Source organism: Carya illinoinensis, chromosome 15 (genome assembly GCF_018687715.1).
Source record: "Carya illinoinensis cultivar Pawnee chromosome 15, C.illinoinensisPawnee_v1, whole genome shotgun sequence".
NCBI classification, from domain to species: Eukaryota; Viridiplantae; Streptophyta; class Magnoliopsida; order Fagales; family Juglandaceae; genus Carya; species Carya illinoinensis.
Genome location: NC_056766.1, coordinates 32,596,894 through 32,611,121, shown reverse-complemented (window position 1 = coordinate 32,611,121; position 14,228 = coordinate 32,596,894). Strand labels below are relative to the sequence as shown.

General features: G+C 32.9%; 1 protein-coding gene and 1 pseudogene across 50 annotated transcripts; both read right to left on the bottom strand.

Moving 5' to 3' along the window:
- Nucleotides 1–14,228, bottom strand: part of LOC122295513 — a 55,161-nt pseudogene that overhangs the window by 8,244 nt on the left and 32,689 nt on the right.
- Nucleotides 433–7,405, bottom strand: LOC122295510. 50 transcript variants are annotated; one of them, XR_006238105.1, is made up of 8 exons: nt 6,908–7,189; nt 6,079–6,161; nt 5,810–5,974; nt 4,521–4,624; nt 3,590–3,735; nt 2,707–2,781; nt 2,121–2,190; nt 1,460–1,999 (listed from the first exon to the last, which is right to left on the bottom strand). XR_006238105.1 is itself a non-coding variant. In XM_043104549.1 (7 exons), the coding sequence occupies exons 1-6, from the start codon at nt 6,989–6,991 to the stop codon at nt 2,755–2,757; spliced, it is 609 nt and encodes a 202-aa protein (XP_042960483.1). In that variant the 5' UTR covers nt 6,992–7,191; the 3' UTR covers nt 433–901; nt 2,707–2,754. The 50 variants fall into 50 exon arrangements, 6 of the variants coding, with proteins under 6 accessions (XP_042960483.1, XP_042960481.1, XP_042960480.1 ...); XM_043104549.1 differs by lacking the exons at nt 1,460–1,999; nt 2,121–2,190 and adding an exon at nt 433–901 and having other exon boundaries at nt 6,908–7,191; XR_006238104.1 differs by having other exon boundaries at nt 1,460–2,190; nt 2,668–2,781.

The following is a 14,228-nucleotide window of genomic DNA, read 5'->3' as shown; positions in this document are numbered from 1 at the left end:
TTCTGCATGAAGTTAAAAAACCATAACTTACAAGCAACGTGACAATTCTGTCTAAAGGGAAAACTGCCCTAGGACTCTTTCATTTGATTTGGGTTAATTTAAATGAGTAAAAAGGAAAAAGATAAGAAAAAGAATCCAAGTTAGATGCATTTGTGCATCCTGAAGGATCCCAGAAACCAAATTCCCTAGATGTTAAGTACCAAATTAATATAAGGGCAAGAAAATAGAATGACAAATCAGCATGAATCCATGCCAATTTGTAGTGCTGAGAATAAAAAATAATGGTCGATATAAGAAAGTCAAGAATGCAGTATCATGCCTTGTCAATAAGCCCAACACAGTAAATGATATATCAATGGCGTGTGTAGTTCCCCAAGGTTTCATCTATCAAAAATTTATATGATAGGTGGAAAAAAGAATAAACTATGTAAATCCCAGAAAATAATGGTTCTTTGCATAGATTTTTTACCTTCTTTTTATAAACAAGAAATCTTTATTAAAAAGAACCAAATGTGCAACTTATGTACACTGGATGTATAAGATAGATACCTATCTAGAAGGGGAAAAAATATAGAAGATAATCACAAACGTTTATGACCATCATTGCAAGTTTTTATCACACTACCAAACTTTTTATTGATTTATATATTCTCACACATAACTCATGGCTATGCAGGGAAGTAACTGGATACTTCTACCTGATATTCAACACTCTGCAATAGGAAATGCAGACCCAATCGTGTCTCCAAGATGATAGCACTTGATATTAACATTTAACGAGATACGGACCCAACAGAAACATAGGGTATATAATGCAATTTCAGCCTCTGGGCTCACGCCAATTAAAGTTGATACAGACTTGAGGACCCCATTCCACGACAACAATGAGTTGATAGTCCCACCGCAAATAAATAATAGTGCTCATAAGTTTTCTTTCTCCACGATAACAAGCAAGAATGCCTAATTGCTGAAGGGTGACACGTGGATTCTTCTTTTTTTAAAACATCAAGAATTATAAGGAGTTATATAACAAAATTAGTTCAGAAAATCATAGAGCATACATTGTGCTAAAATGAAACTTGTGAAGCCGAATGATCCGTATTTTATGATGGCTAGTGCGACGCTAATTGTTGTGCAGATAAAAAGAGGGGGAAGACCTACCACTAGGTGAAAGTCATGGATAAAGAATGTATAGATTATAGGAAAGTGTTAGGAATTGAAGGGAACCAGATTGTTAGGGAAAATCTGGAAAATTTCACCAAAATAGATGTTTTGACAGCTTTTGATAACTTTGTTGAAACCAAAAAGTTTGGAGAACTAAGGATCACTTGATAGCTGGTTTTGCCCTTGAAGGATAGAGAAATCACTTACTTACAGATTAGAAGGTAAAAAAAAGGGGCATTTATTCTACAAGAAAAAGGCTCTGTTTCAGCAAGAAAATATCACCCAAGAATTAAAATAATCTAATACCCACATGCATGAATGCATGGAAAAATTTTGCCTTCTTTGTTAATGTTGTATATGGTACATCAACCTCAAGATAGCTGGTTAATTTCTGTCTAAAGTCTAAACCGACCAAGAGTCAATACGGCCACCAATAACAGCTGAACATCCTCAACTCTTCAAGGCTTTAACTACTCTGGAAATTAACAACAGTATGTGTGTGTCTATATATATATATAGATAAGTTTATGATCTTAAAGTAATAAAGCAGGAGGCATTGAAGTCAAAACCAATATAATTTCTAACACTAGACAACCAAATGTGCATGCTGATCAAGTCATGACATATATATTTAGATATATTAATAGATGGATGTACAGATAAGAAATCCAGCATGCATATATTTGGTGTAAATATATATATACATATATCTGTACAGATTTATAATGTGTTATAATGTTAACCTTACAATAAAATCCATGTCTCCAATTTATATATTAATAGATGGATGCATGTGTGTATGCTTACATTGCACCTGCTTGGGCAAAAACTGCACCTGTATGGAGACAAATTGCACAATTGAAATGAATTTAGAGTACATGATTAGATAGATGGTTCTTATAATTATTAATAAGTGCCATTGAGTTTCTTCATCATGCTAGTATGCTAGTACAGACCTTGCTTCTACGAGCCTTCTTATCGATTTGAATTCTTTCATTAGTACAAAGAGTTCTGTTTCCATATTTCCTGTAACATATATTAAACTAGCTTTGTTAAACTAAATGCAACATTGGATATGTAAACCTGATCCAACACAAAGGGAGTACATATATATGTTTAGAAACTGAAAACATAATTTAATGAGATGATCCAAATGAGCGTGCTAAGTTTCACCATTTGTTCTACAAATTAAGCACAACAAGAAAGTCCAAGTGGCAACTGAGACAAATTGGTTTAATAGAATAGTCATTCATAAATCCAAATGAGCAGTTTCAGAGTACTATAGTAATCTATACACTGGCATGGTGCATTAATGGAAGGCAATTAAGTACTACAATAGGGAAGCAACTAATGTTTCTTACAATCATAGCCTACCATACTTGGAACATCCACAACTCGCTTCAACCATGAGATATTAAACATCTTACCCTGAGGTGTTTTGCAATGTCCTTCTCATTGCATACCAGGAAGGCATCAATTAACTATAAATAAAAATTAACTTACTAAGAAATTACATGGAACCAACAGGCAGATAGATGTCACCTCTGCCTCACCCATGCTGCTCCTTTAATGCCCTCTTTCCATCTTCTGTCACTCATCATTAAACTTTAGCAGCAACTACAAGAATTTACAAAGGATTAAACCTAATATATGAATTCATTAGGATTACACACAATATATGAATTGATTATCAATTAAAGAGAAAATAAAGTATCAGTCCACGAAGACGGCATCATTATTAATCTCTGTTTGGTTACCAAGAAAACTGAACAATAATAAATAGAGGCTCCTCTTAACATAGCTACTTCACTTATGCTCTGGTTAGGCTTGGTATCTTTTTTTTTTTTTCTCGATAAGTAAAAACATAAGGTTAGGCTTGGTATCGTAGTCACCTAGCAAGTAGCTAAAGATCAGATGATCAGTAAAACAATTGACTACAAGAATTTCAAGAGATCGAGTAATAAGCACAGAGTTCTGATATCACCATATTGCTACCACAAAATAAAATAAAACAATGATCGTAAGAAGTAAGAAGTAAGAAATAAAAGCAACATGATTTAGTACCATAATTTATCTACCCAAATATAAAAATATTAGAATTGAGCTAATGAAGAATAAAAATGACTTTAATAGACACTCAGGCCAGGCCAGCTACTTCTGCACTCAATGATACAGCTCATAAATTTTATGAAAGGGTCTAACAATTTGATAAAACCCCTTGTAAGTTTAAATGTTAACAAGTAATGAAGAATATAGTCTTTGATCAGCCAATGATAAAGTTAAAAAAGCCAAAACTTTGAATTAGATTACTGCTAGTCCAACAATTGTGCTTTTTTCCCTTTGTTTCAGAGGTGATGCAGCCGATCAAGCTGAATTCCATATAAATGACATCTCAAACAAGCCAACCAAAAGCAAGGTCTAGTACCACTGTAAATGTGTCATGGTCTACATATGTCCAAAATGCTTTCCAAAAGCATGCCATGCACAGTGAAGATAAGAGGTAGATCGGAGCCATATACCCCACAAAGGGAATATTGATGGCCATGTGTGATAGAGCAGGAAAACTAACACCTAATGACATGAAACCATGTCAACACAAGACATAAGGGTATTAGAACTGCGAATTTTACATAGTCAAAATATTTTAAAAAGCAAGCAATTCTTAAAGTTATAAATATCTGCACCCAACAACCTTACCCAAGTCCCTAGCATATCAAGCAATTCTTAAAGCAATTCTAAAATCTTTCTGTCAACTCTTGAACATCATCTAGCCCCAAAAAGTTATACAGGATAGAGCACTTGGCTCACTATAATGAAGTTCTGCTTCCATTAATGTTCATTTATGTAAAATTAATTTAAATTGATCATATGAATATAGATTGATCATATGAAGTACTGCTCACTATGTATGAGTTAAGATTTGCATGTCTCTATAGATGTATATGCTGTGTAAATTAAAGAAATAACAGTAGGTACAAATTTAATAACCACAGATTTGGTTTCCTCGGTAACAGCTTTAACCTATTAAAATGCCGCAACTGAAGACAACTGATAAGCTCAAAAGCATATAATAGATTATTTCCATGAGATATACCAAAAAAGGCAAAAGCCCTAACGTCTATTTATCTCAATGTACAGGAGCAAGATGCCAATGACAATGGACGATAGTGATGATAGTCATTATATAATAATATAGTCTGAATATGCATAGGCATCATACCAATTCATTTAGAAAAATTACACGACATACTTCAACCCAAGACCAGTTCAGATATATAATAAGCTGAGAACAAATAGCATGAAGGAAACCTAGGCATCAACAGAATATTCAGAAATCTATCCTAACATAATAATACCTTGACTGCCAGTCACAGACTCAACATAGTCCACCTTATTTCTTCTCTTCAACGAAAAGAATTCCAAGTATTCACAGGGCCTGATATCAAAATACTTCTCATGCCTTGAAAATTGAAATAAAATCGTAATAAGCAGGAACAAAGACCACAAAATACAATAAAAATTACTGTAAAAAATAGTCTGTAACCCACTCTACCATTTCACACATTACATTACTTAATCCACCAATAAGACATCCTGAAAACCAATATCTTCTCAAAACATCATGGATACAACACTCAAAACAGTTTAAAAACATCCTGTACAGCCAATTAAATTAACCCAAACTGCCACACCTTAACAATTATACAAGGAAAAAAGCTAAATGCAGTTGCTTTGGGTAAGTGCGGTGCAAACACCAGGCGATGTGGCAAAAAATCAAAACGCCCCGTTTAGTGATCCCTCCTTCCATTTCCCTCCCTTTCTTTCATTGCTCCCGAGTTCTTAGCTCTTTGAAGACGAAACGAAAAGAGAAAATACAGAACTAATGGAATTCTTACCTCTCTTAAGACAATCATGGAAGATTTTGAGAATAAGGTCTCTACTACATAACCAATGGAGGCCGAAAATACCATAAGTTGCTCCAACTCTTCCAAAATCCCCCATGTCTCTTTTTCCCCACTAATTTATTTCAGAGTTACCAGAAATAAGGTTTCGATTATCTACTTTTTTTTCCTTCATTTCAATGTTTGTTTGGTTTTTGGTAGTAAGTTTTCTGAGTATATGGATTTTTGGTAGTGGGTTTTCTGGGTTTTCCATTTTGGTGCCTCCTCTACCTGCTGCAAAAAACTTGAAAGACTCGAAACCGGGGACCAAGTCAGCTGGAAGCCAGATCCCAAAAAACATGTAACCAAATACAACCTCCAATTGACATATGTCCTAGAATATTGTCTGTTGATGAAGAAGGAAAGTCCATGTCACTGGCTCTTGAAAGGAGTATTCAGTTTGCGAGAAAAGCTCCTTCTCAAGATCTGCCAAAATTAGCTAAGCCACCAAGGGAAGATTTAAGAATGGAAGCAGAAATTACAAATCAAGTTGTCAACTGAAAACCCAGTCAAGCAGGAAGACAATGATCCAGAGGAACACGAGCTCTGTTTCAGTGTTTTTGTTTGGATTTTTTTCTTCCTCATTTCGTTTCGCACAGGTGCGGTCTTTTATCTTTTTATTTATAAAATAAAAAACAGAAACCATTTATCACTCTCAAAGCAGAGACGGAGCCAACGGCCAAAGCTTTATAGAGCTCAAATACCTGGTTTGAACACGAAATGCAACCGATTTGAGATGCCGAAACTGCAGAGCCGGGGGGCTACGGAGTTGAAATTCACGGAGGGGAAGGGAGGTGGATGATAGCAGATTGGAGTTCCGAGTTTCCTTTGGTTTTCGAATGTGATGGGTGGTAAAGTGCAGAGCAGAGCTTGTGTGCGAGGAAGTGAGAACAAATGTAAATAATGCAAAAAGGAGACTGAAATTCTTGGAGAGAGAGAGAATAAAAGAAGAAACAGCACAGTAAATGCGTACCAACTGTCATTGGAGGAGGAAATGACCCTGCCATGTGCCGTACGGTCAAAACTTAGCGCCTCCGCAACGTTTGCATGACCCGACTGTATGTAGAAGGATTCTTATACAAGAGAATAACAAAGCCAGCTGCTCCTTTCCAACATTATCCATAAAATAATTCAATGAAAACAATCATACATGCCACGAACTAATTGGGCGAAAAGTGAGACCCAAGCTTAGTTTACTATACCTAAAAATTGTGTAGTGACACCAAAAGAAATGCAAATTAGAGTTCCAAGAATTTTCTGCGTCTTACTCTTAGCGGCATTAACGCATTTAAAAGTTGTGCCTTACAAGAAAACCATCCAATGAAGATAAAAGAGAAATCCGAAAAATTAAAGAGAAAAAGAGGGGAAAAACGACAGAGCATTACAAATGTGAGAGAGGTTTGTTCACGGAAACAACAAAATCGCAGGGCCAACAACGGGCAGGTATTGATGGCTCTGTAAAAATAGATTCGTGAGGTATAAAGAGGGAAAACAGAGACTTTGAAAGGGGAAAATACAGAGGAAAAGAATGAGAGCTAGGGAGATGAAGAGAACTCACAATGTGGGTAAACTCGGCAGCGACCTAAAATCGCACAAAACGTAGGAGATATCCCCAAATCCTAAAATCGGCAGCGACCCAAAATTGCACAAAACGTAGGAGAAATCCCCAAATCCCACAAGAAATATGCAGTGGAGAGAGAGAGAGAGAGAGAAAGAAGGTCTGCTGTGAAAGCCGTGGTTCGAAGTCAGGAGAGAGAGAGAGAGAGAGAGAGAGAGAGAGAGAGAGAGAGAGAGAGAAGTACCTGCAGGGAAATGGCCGCCGTGCGAGAGGGAGCGCGAGAGAGAGAAGATAAGAGGGAGGGGCTCGTGGGAGCGGATGGGTTCATGACCTTCAATGAGGCCGCGCGGAAGGAATAAAAGGAGGGTGTTTTTAAGTATTGCGACGAATTTTTCGGTCACAACAAGTTTTTTTCAGTTTGCCGTGAATTTAACACTCGCAAAAAGTCACAGATCGCTGCGAAATCTCAGTCTACATATTGTGATGAATTTTCTTCGTCACAAACAGATAAAATTGGCTGCAAGAGACAAGTTTCAAAACTTGATGTTAAAAGCCTGGAACAACATAAAAATCGTTAGAATTGATGAATTATTGCAGTAATTTTATTTCTAACAATACTAGAATTGATGACTTTTTCTTGTATGTAGCTCGAGTTGCTTCCTCTTCTTCATCCTCTTGATCTCCTTCCATCCGTCCATGATATGATGTATTCTTAAGTTTTAGCGGTGAAGATGTTTGCCATAACTTTATTTTTTTTCTATACCAAGCTTTTGATCAAAGTCAATACTTATATAGACAACAATCTTGAAAAATCAGAGGAAATTTTACTGACACTTTTCAAAATTATTGAAGAATCAATAATTTCTATCATTGTACTCTTTAAAAACTATACAGAATCTAGATAGTGCTTACACAAGTTATTGAAAATTCTTGATTGTAAGGATACAATTAAACAAATTATTCTACTAATTTTTACTACGTAAATCCATCGAAAGTACAACATCAAAAATGGAATTTTGGATAATACTTTGATAAACTTGGAGATAAGCTCAAGGATAAAGCAAAGATGGTGAAATGGAAGGTAGATTTGAAAAGAGTAGCCGATTTGTTTGGTTTACCATTATCAAACTTTCGATAAGTTTTGCCTATATGTATTTTGTCATCATGTATATGCATATATGATGCTATATATATTTGAGATATTTATTAGAAAAATTGAGACAAATCCACGATCTGGCATAGAGGAATTGGTGAAGATAAAATACCATACAAAAGGAAAACTATTTGACATTTGTGATTTTTTTGGCATTGAATAATTATATGCAAAACATGATCAAATTTTAGAAGTCCTTTTTGATTCTAGGATTTAGTATTTGATGACTTGCATAATTTCCTATATTTTATTACTAACCTTAAACTTTAATCTAATTTTATTTATTTTTTGTTGATTGTAGATTTCATTGTGATCATTTGAATTTATTTCAAATTTAAAGAAAAAAACATCTAAATTTTAAAAGTCTATCATTTAAGGATTCTCAGATTTAAATGAAGATTTATTTAAATATAAGAGTTGATCATCAGTACTATTTAAAAATAAAGATCAAGTTAAATTTTTAAAAATGCTAACAATAAAAGAAGATTCTCAAATTTTAAAAAGAAGAGACGTTAGCAAAAAGAAGTGACTTGAATCTACTCTATTGAATCTACCAGGAAAAAAAAAAAAAAAGTATTCATCAAATTCAAAAACAAAAGATGACGTGAAAAGCTAGGATCATTCTATCTATTTATCTAAGTACCCATCGTAGGACGTGCATAGAAATAAATGGGTTTTACTTGGCAAAAGGCATGCTGGGTTTGACTTGGACGTGCATAAATAAATGGGTTTTACTTGGCAAAAGGCACGCTGGGTTTGGCTTAGACGTGAGACTCAAGCTGGTGGTTTGGATTTTTGAAGCTTGAACGAAAATCATGGGGTTTGAACGCAGCAGCGGTTTGACTTGGCCAAAAGATTTCATGCGGGACGCAAGAGAAGCTGGCATTCGCATCGAATAGGAGTTTCACGTTGGGCTGGACTCTAATGACGAAAAGGAGAGTTACGGACGCAAGAGAGATAAAAATAAAAAATAAAAAAAATAAATTTCTCAACACCCAAACTCAACCCTGAAATCTATCTTGGCTCTTGGATGCACTGACGAAATAGAATGAAATAGAATTTTTTTTCGTTTCAGAGAAGGATGTTGTGGCGAGAGTATTTTTCAGTGTTCATTTTCTTCTATTCTTTTCAAAAAAATTATAGTAAATTCGTTTACGTTGAATTTAATTTTTAGCATAAACTAAATTTTCTTTATTCTAGAAAAACTATGTAATTTAATTTCAAACTATGCTTGATTTTCTATACTAATTTGAAATAATTCTCTTTCATGTTTGTCTGATTTATTCTGAACTCATTGTTTCTAATTGACTGGCCATTAATTAGATTGTTTTGATCTTGTGATTTGCTATCGAAAGATGGAATTATTGGATAGAACTTAGATATTTCAACATAACATATAGAGATCGAAAAACTTATATGAACCTATGTAGTCTTAAAATCGTTGGTCTTAATGTTTATTGCTTTATTAATTTACATATTCTTGTGTAAAATGATTAACACAAATATTTTCAATTGATTATCAAAAGAAGCTTTTGGATGAGTTTGGAGATTTTGCTAACAACAGAGAAAATTAAATTCAATTAGTTAGATAAGAATATTTCCCAAGCACAATCTCCAACTAGTTTTTCTAGTTGGACCAACTCATCCACGTCATCAAGAACTAGTAGAATGTAGAGCCCTTGTAGAGCGAAGTCTATACCGAATCACATTGACTCCTCTGTCAACATCATTAATATTCGATATTGTTCCTCTGACAGAAGTGTATTTTGCAACTGAACCAGACCTCCCACTTGTTTTGAAGTTTCTCTAATATTTTTCAAGAAATAACTTCCTTCAAATTGAAAAGAAATCTTTTTATAAATATATTTTGAAATAGTTGTCTTACCAATTCCACCATTTTCGAAATATCTCTACCACGCGTATAATATCATTCATTCCGATACATAAATATTGATAAATATCTCGTTTACGAGACTCTATCCCAATTGGATACTGGGAAAGGCTTAAAGGTGTTTGGTTTACTTTTCTTGGGTCCACCCACCAAATGATATTTTGGATAAATTCTTAATCATCCCTATCAATAAAAAAGAGAAGAAAAATTTAGGTTTTGCACAAGTAAATGAAATTTGAATATGATTGAGTTGTATTGTTTTTTATTTTTTTTCTCCACGAAAGTGACAGCATGCAGTATGTTACGATGTCAAAGCATAGCATTTTCCTTCCTTAAATCTGAATGTTTCAATAATAGATTGGGTATGAATTTGTCGTGCCCTTGTGCCATTGTTAGACTTACATTTTCATTCTTTTCAAGTATACTAGGTAAGAGCAACGTGCAATGCACGTTTGCTTAGTTTATATATAATTTTTTTTGTTAAGAATTAATTTTTTATTAATAAAGATGTAATGTTTTTAGTTAATTAAATAACTAACGATGTAATGTTTATGTAATAATTAATAAATAATTACACGTTGTGATATATTATAAAAGAAGAGCATTAATAGAATCTATAGTATGGTCCTATAATTAAACACCACCCATAGTTTTATGAAACCTATTTGAGATAATTTTAATTTTAGGATGACAATCCAGCATTTTTCTCATCTTGCATTGCTTCTATAGAGAGGATATTAAAATGCCTATATTTTTTCTTTTTCAGTTTCTCGAGATCTACATAAACTTGAATCTTCCAAAAAATTTTTTATAATTTCTCCGCAACGCTTTTAACATATGGTCGATGTTCCTACAAAATAAATTTTGAATAGCATATTAATCTTTCATATATTCAATGTATAAAGCAAGAAGATAACAAAATATGAATCAACTATAATTCAACTACTGATTAAGAGAAAAACCCAACAAACCATAAACCCAAGAATTTCAAATTTTTTAAGTTTAGCTTCTAGAGAACCAAACGCAACATTATGATTTTCTTTCTGTCATAGCTATAATAATACATCAACAAAACCAACCATTGTTTATGAAATCAATCCTAAACTCTTAGTTGAATGAAAACATTTTCCTATGAAATTTAGTGATCCAAGATAAACTAAGTAATTTGTAAAGAGACTGAACCTATCGCATATGAGAACAAATTGTTTCCCTTATCTTTATATATAAAAAGTGGCTATGAAACGGATTTTTATCATTTTAACAGAAATTTATTTTTTTACTGTTAGTTTCATTGTTCCTATTAAAGTTAGCTCCGTTTAATAAATTTGTCTAAATTTATTTCCAAATTTTTAATGATTAGTTTGAAAGCATATGTGTTTGAATGATGTTTGGAAAGAAAATGAGATGGGATGAGATTAGATAAGATATGTTTCCAAACATCCCCTTAGGTGCCATTTGGATAGTGAGTTAATATTAAATGAGTTGAAATGAAAATTGAAAGTTAAATAAAATATTGTTAGAATATTATTTTTTTAATATTATTATTGTTTTGAAATTTGAAAAAATTGAATTATTTATTATATTTGATGTGAAGATTTGATAAAATTGTAATTATGAGATGAAACGTTTTTAATATCCAAATAGAGCCTAAAGATGCTTAAGGACATTTATAGGTTCTTTTTCTTGTAAAGCGAGTTTATTAATTAACACTGTTTGATATAGATTAAAAAAAAATGATTTGGAGACAATTTGTTAACAATTTTTACAAAACTAATGACATAATATTAATTTTTTTTAAAACTTTTATATTAATGTGTTTAGATTTTATAATATATTTATCTTTATATCACTTCTAAAAAAATAACTGATTTGGTATTTTGGGGGCTAATGGGCTGTTGATGGAATACAAGAATTTGAAGGAACTAGTATTGGTACGCAGATTAGTACGCGACTTTTCTTATACGTAGCAAAACTCTTTCAGTTTGGAGTAGCTGGGTTTGACTTGGCCAAAAGGATTTCATGCGGGATGCAAGAGAAGCTGGCATCCGAGTTTGATGTGGAAAGGAGTTTCACGCTGGGCTGGACTCTATTGACGAAAAGGAGAGTTACGAACGCAAAAGAAATAAAGGCAGCTTTAGTCAGTCTTGGCTCTTGGACGCACTGACTAGATAGAACGGCACATAATCTCTTTCGTTTGAGAGAAGGACGCAACGATAAGAGGCTAGGACGGATGGCATGGGTATTTTTTCAGTGTTCATTTTCTTCTATTCCTCTCAGAAAAATTATGGTGAATTCGTTTATGTTGAATTTAATTTTTAACATGAAATAAATTTTCTTTATTCTAGGAAAACGATATAATCTAATTTCAAACTATGCTTGCTTTTCTATACTAATTTGAAGCAATTATCTTTCATGTTTGTCTGATTTATTATGAGCTTATTGCTTCTAATTGACTGGCCATTAATTAGATTATCTTGATCTGGTGATTTGATATCGAAAGATGGAATTATAGGATAGAACTTGGATATTTCAACATAGGTAAATATAGAGATTGAAAGACTTATATGAACCTATGTAGTCTTAAAATCGTTGGTCTTAATGCTTTTTTGCTTTATTAATAATTTGCATACTCTTGTATAAAATGATGAACAAGAATATTTCCAATTAACTATCGAAAGAGGCTTTTGGATAAGTTTGGAGATTTTGCTAACAAACAGAAAGAATTAAATTCAATTAGTTAGATGAGAAAAGTATAGTGAGGGATTAGGTGAAATCGATTTCCTATAAGTTCTTTTTCTCATTAATTTGATCTTCGAACAACAACTTTCTATTCCTTTGAATATTTTCTTTGAATTGATTTTATTTCAAATTACAATTACAAAAAGCTTAGTGACTTCTCTAAATAAAGTCGAGATTAATATAATTTTGGTATTTGTCAAAAGTAAGTTACCAATCCCTGAGGACGATACTCTTCTCATCACTTGACTATAAAACTACGATACTGGGCACTTGCAGTTTTGCATTGATCAGTATCTAGTACCAGTACTACCACATAATTAGTTTCACATAAATTTTATTGGAGAAATAGAAGAACATGAAATAAATAAAATGCATCTTTTTTTATTTCTTTTTGGCGTTTCTGTCTTTTGATGAATATATGAATTAAATATATAGAGGAATATATGAAATTTTGTCCATCAAATAACTGATCAATGATAGTTGGTAAAAAAGTAATTAAGAAAAAGGGTGGGAATTGTTTATTATTTGGATTAAATAAAGAATAAGATTTGGGAATCATTTAAATAAGTAGCGGTTTTTAGTTTCAATTTGTTTCTAGATATAAAGACTTACAAATACTCTTAACTAATTATAAGTTTCAGATTCAAGAATGGAACAAAAAAAGAAAAGTTAAAAAGTTTGTTAATACATGCATGAAAAGAATGAAAAATGTAAGTCTAACAATAGCACAAGGGCACAACAAATTAATGCACAATCTAATATTGAAACAATCAGATTTAAGGAAGGAAAATGCTATGCTTTGACATCTTAACATACTGCTGTCACTATCGTGAAGAAAAAAAAGGAAAAACTTTATATACTTTAACTCAATCATACTCAGATGTCATTTACCTTTGCAAAGCCTAAATTTTTCTTCTCTTTTCTATTGATGGGAATGAATCAAAAGTTATCCAAAATATCATTTGGTGGGAGGTTTCAAGAATAGTAACCAAACACCTTTAAGTGTTGCCAAGTATCCAATTGGAATAGAGTCTCATATACGAGATATTTAGCGGCATTTAAGTATTGGAATGAATCATATTATACACGTGGTAGGGATATTTGGAACCGGTGGAATTATTAAGACAACTATTTCAAAAGATATTTTAACAGGATTTCTTCTTAATTTGAAAGAAGTTGTTTCTTGAAAAATATTTGGGAAACTTCAAAAGAAGTGGGAGGTCTAGTTCAACTGCAAAATACACTTCTGTCCAAGATCTTAGGAACAATATCGAATATTAAAGATGTTGACAGATGAGTCAATGTGATTCTAGATAGACTTCACTCTAAAAGGGTTCTACTAGTTCTTGATGACGTGGATGAGTTGGTCCAACTAGAAAAACTAGTTGGAGATCGTGCTTGGTTTGGTTTAGGAAGTAGAATTCTCATAACAGCAAGAGATCAACAATGATTAGAAGTCTTTGAAGTTAAAACAAAATACTAGGTAATGATTTTGAATGACATTGAAGCTCTTTGGCTCTTTAGCTTGCATGCTTTCAAGAAAGGCGAAACACTTGAAGATTATCATGTGGAACTCTCTAAATAAGTAATAAAATATGCTCAGGGTCTTCCATTAGCTCTAACTGTTTTCTTTAAAACCCTTAGGTTGTAACATATATATCTTCTCTTCAAGATCCCCATTTAAGAATGTCATTTTCACATCCATCTGATGTAACTCTAGATCAAAATGAGCTACTAATGCCATGAGTATTCTGAATGAATCATTCTTAGAAATTGGTGAGA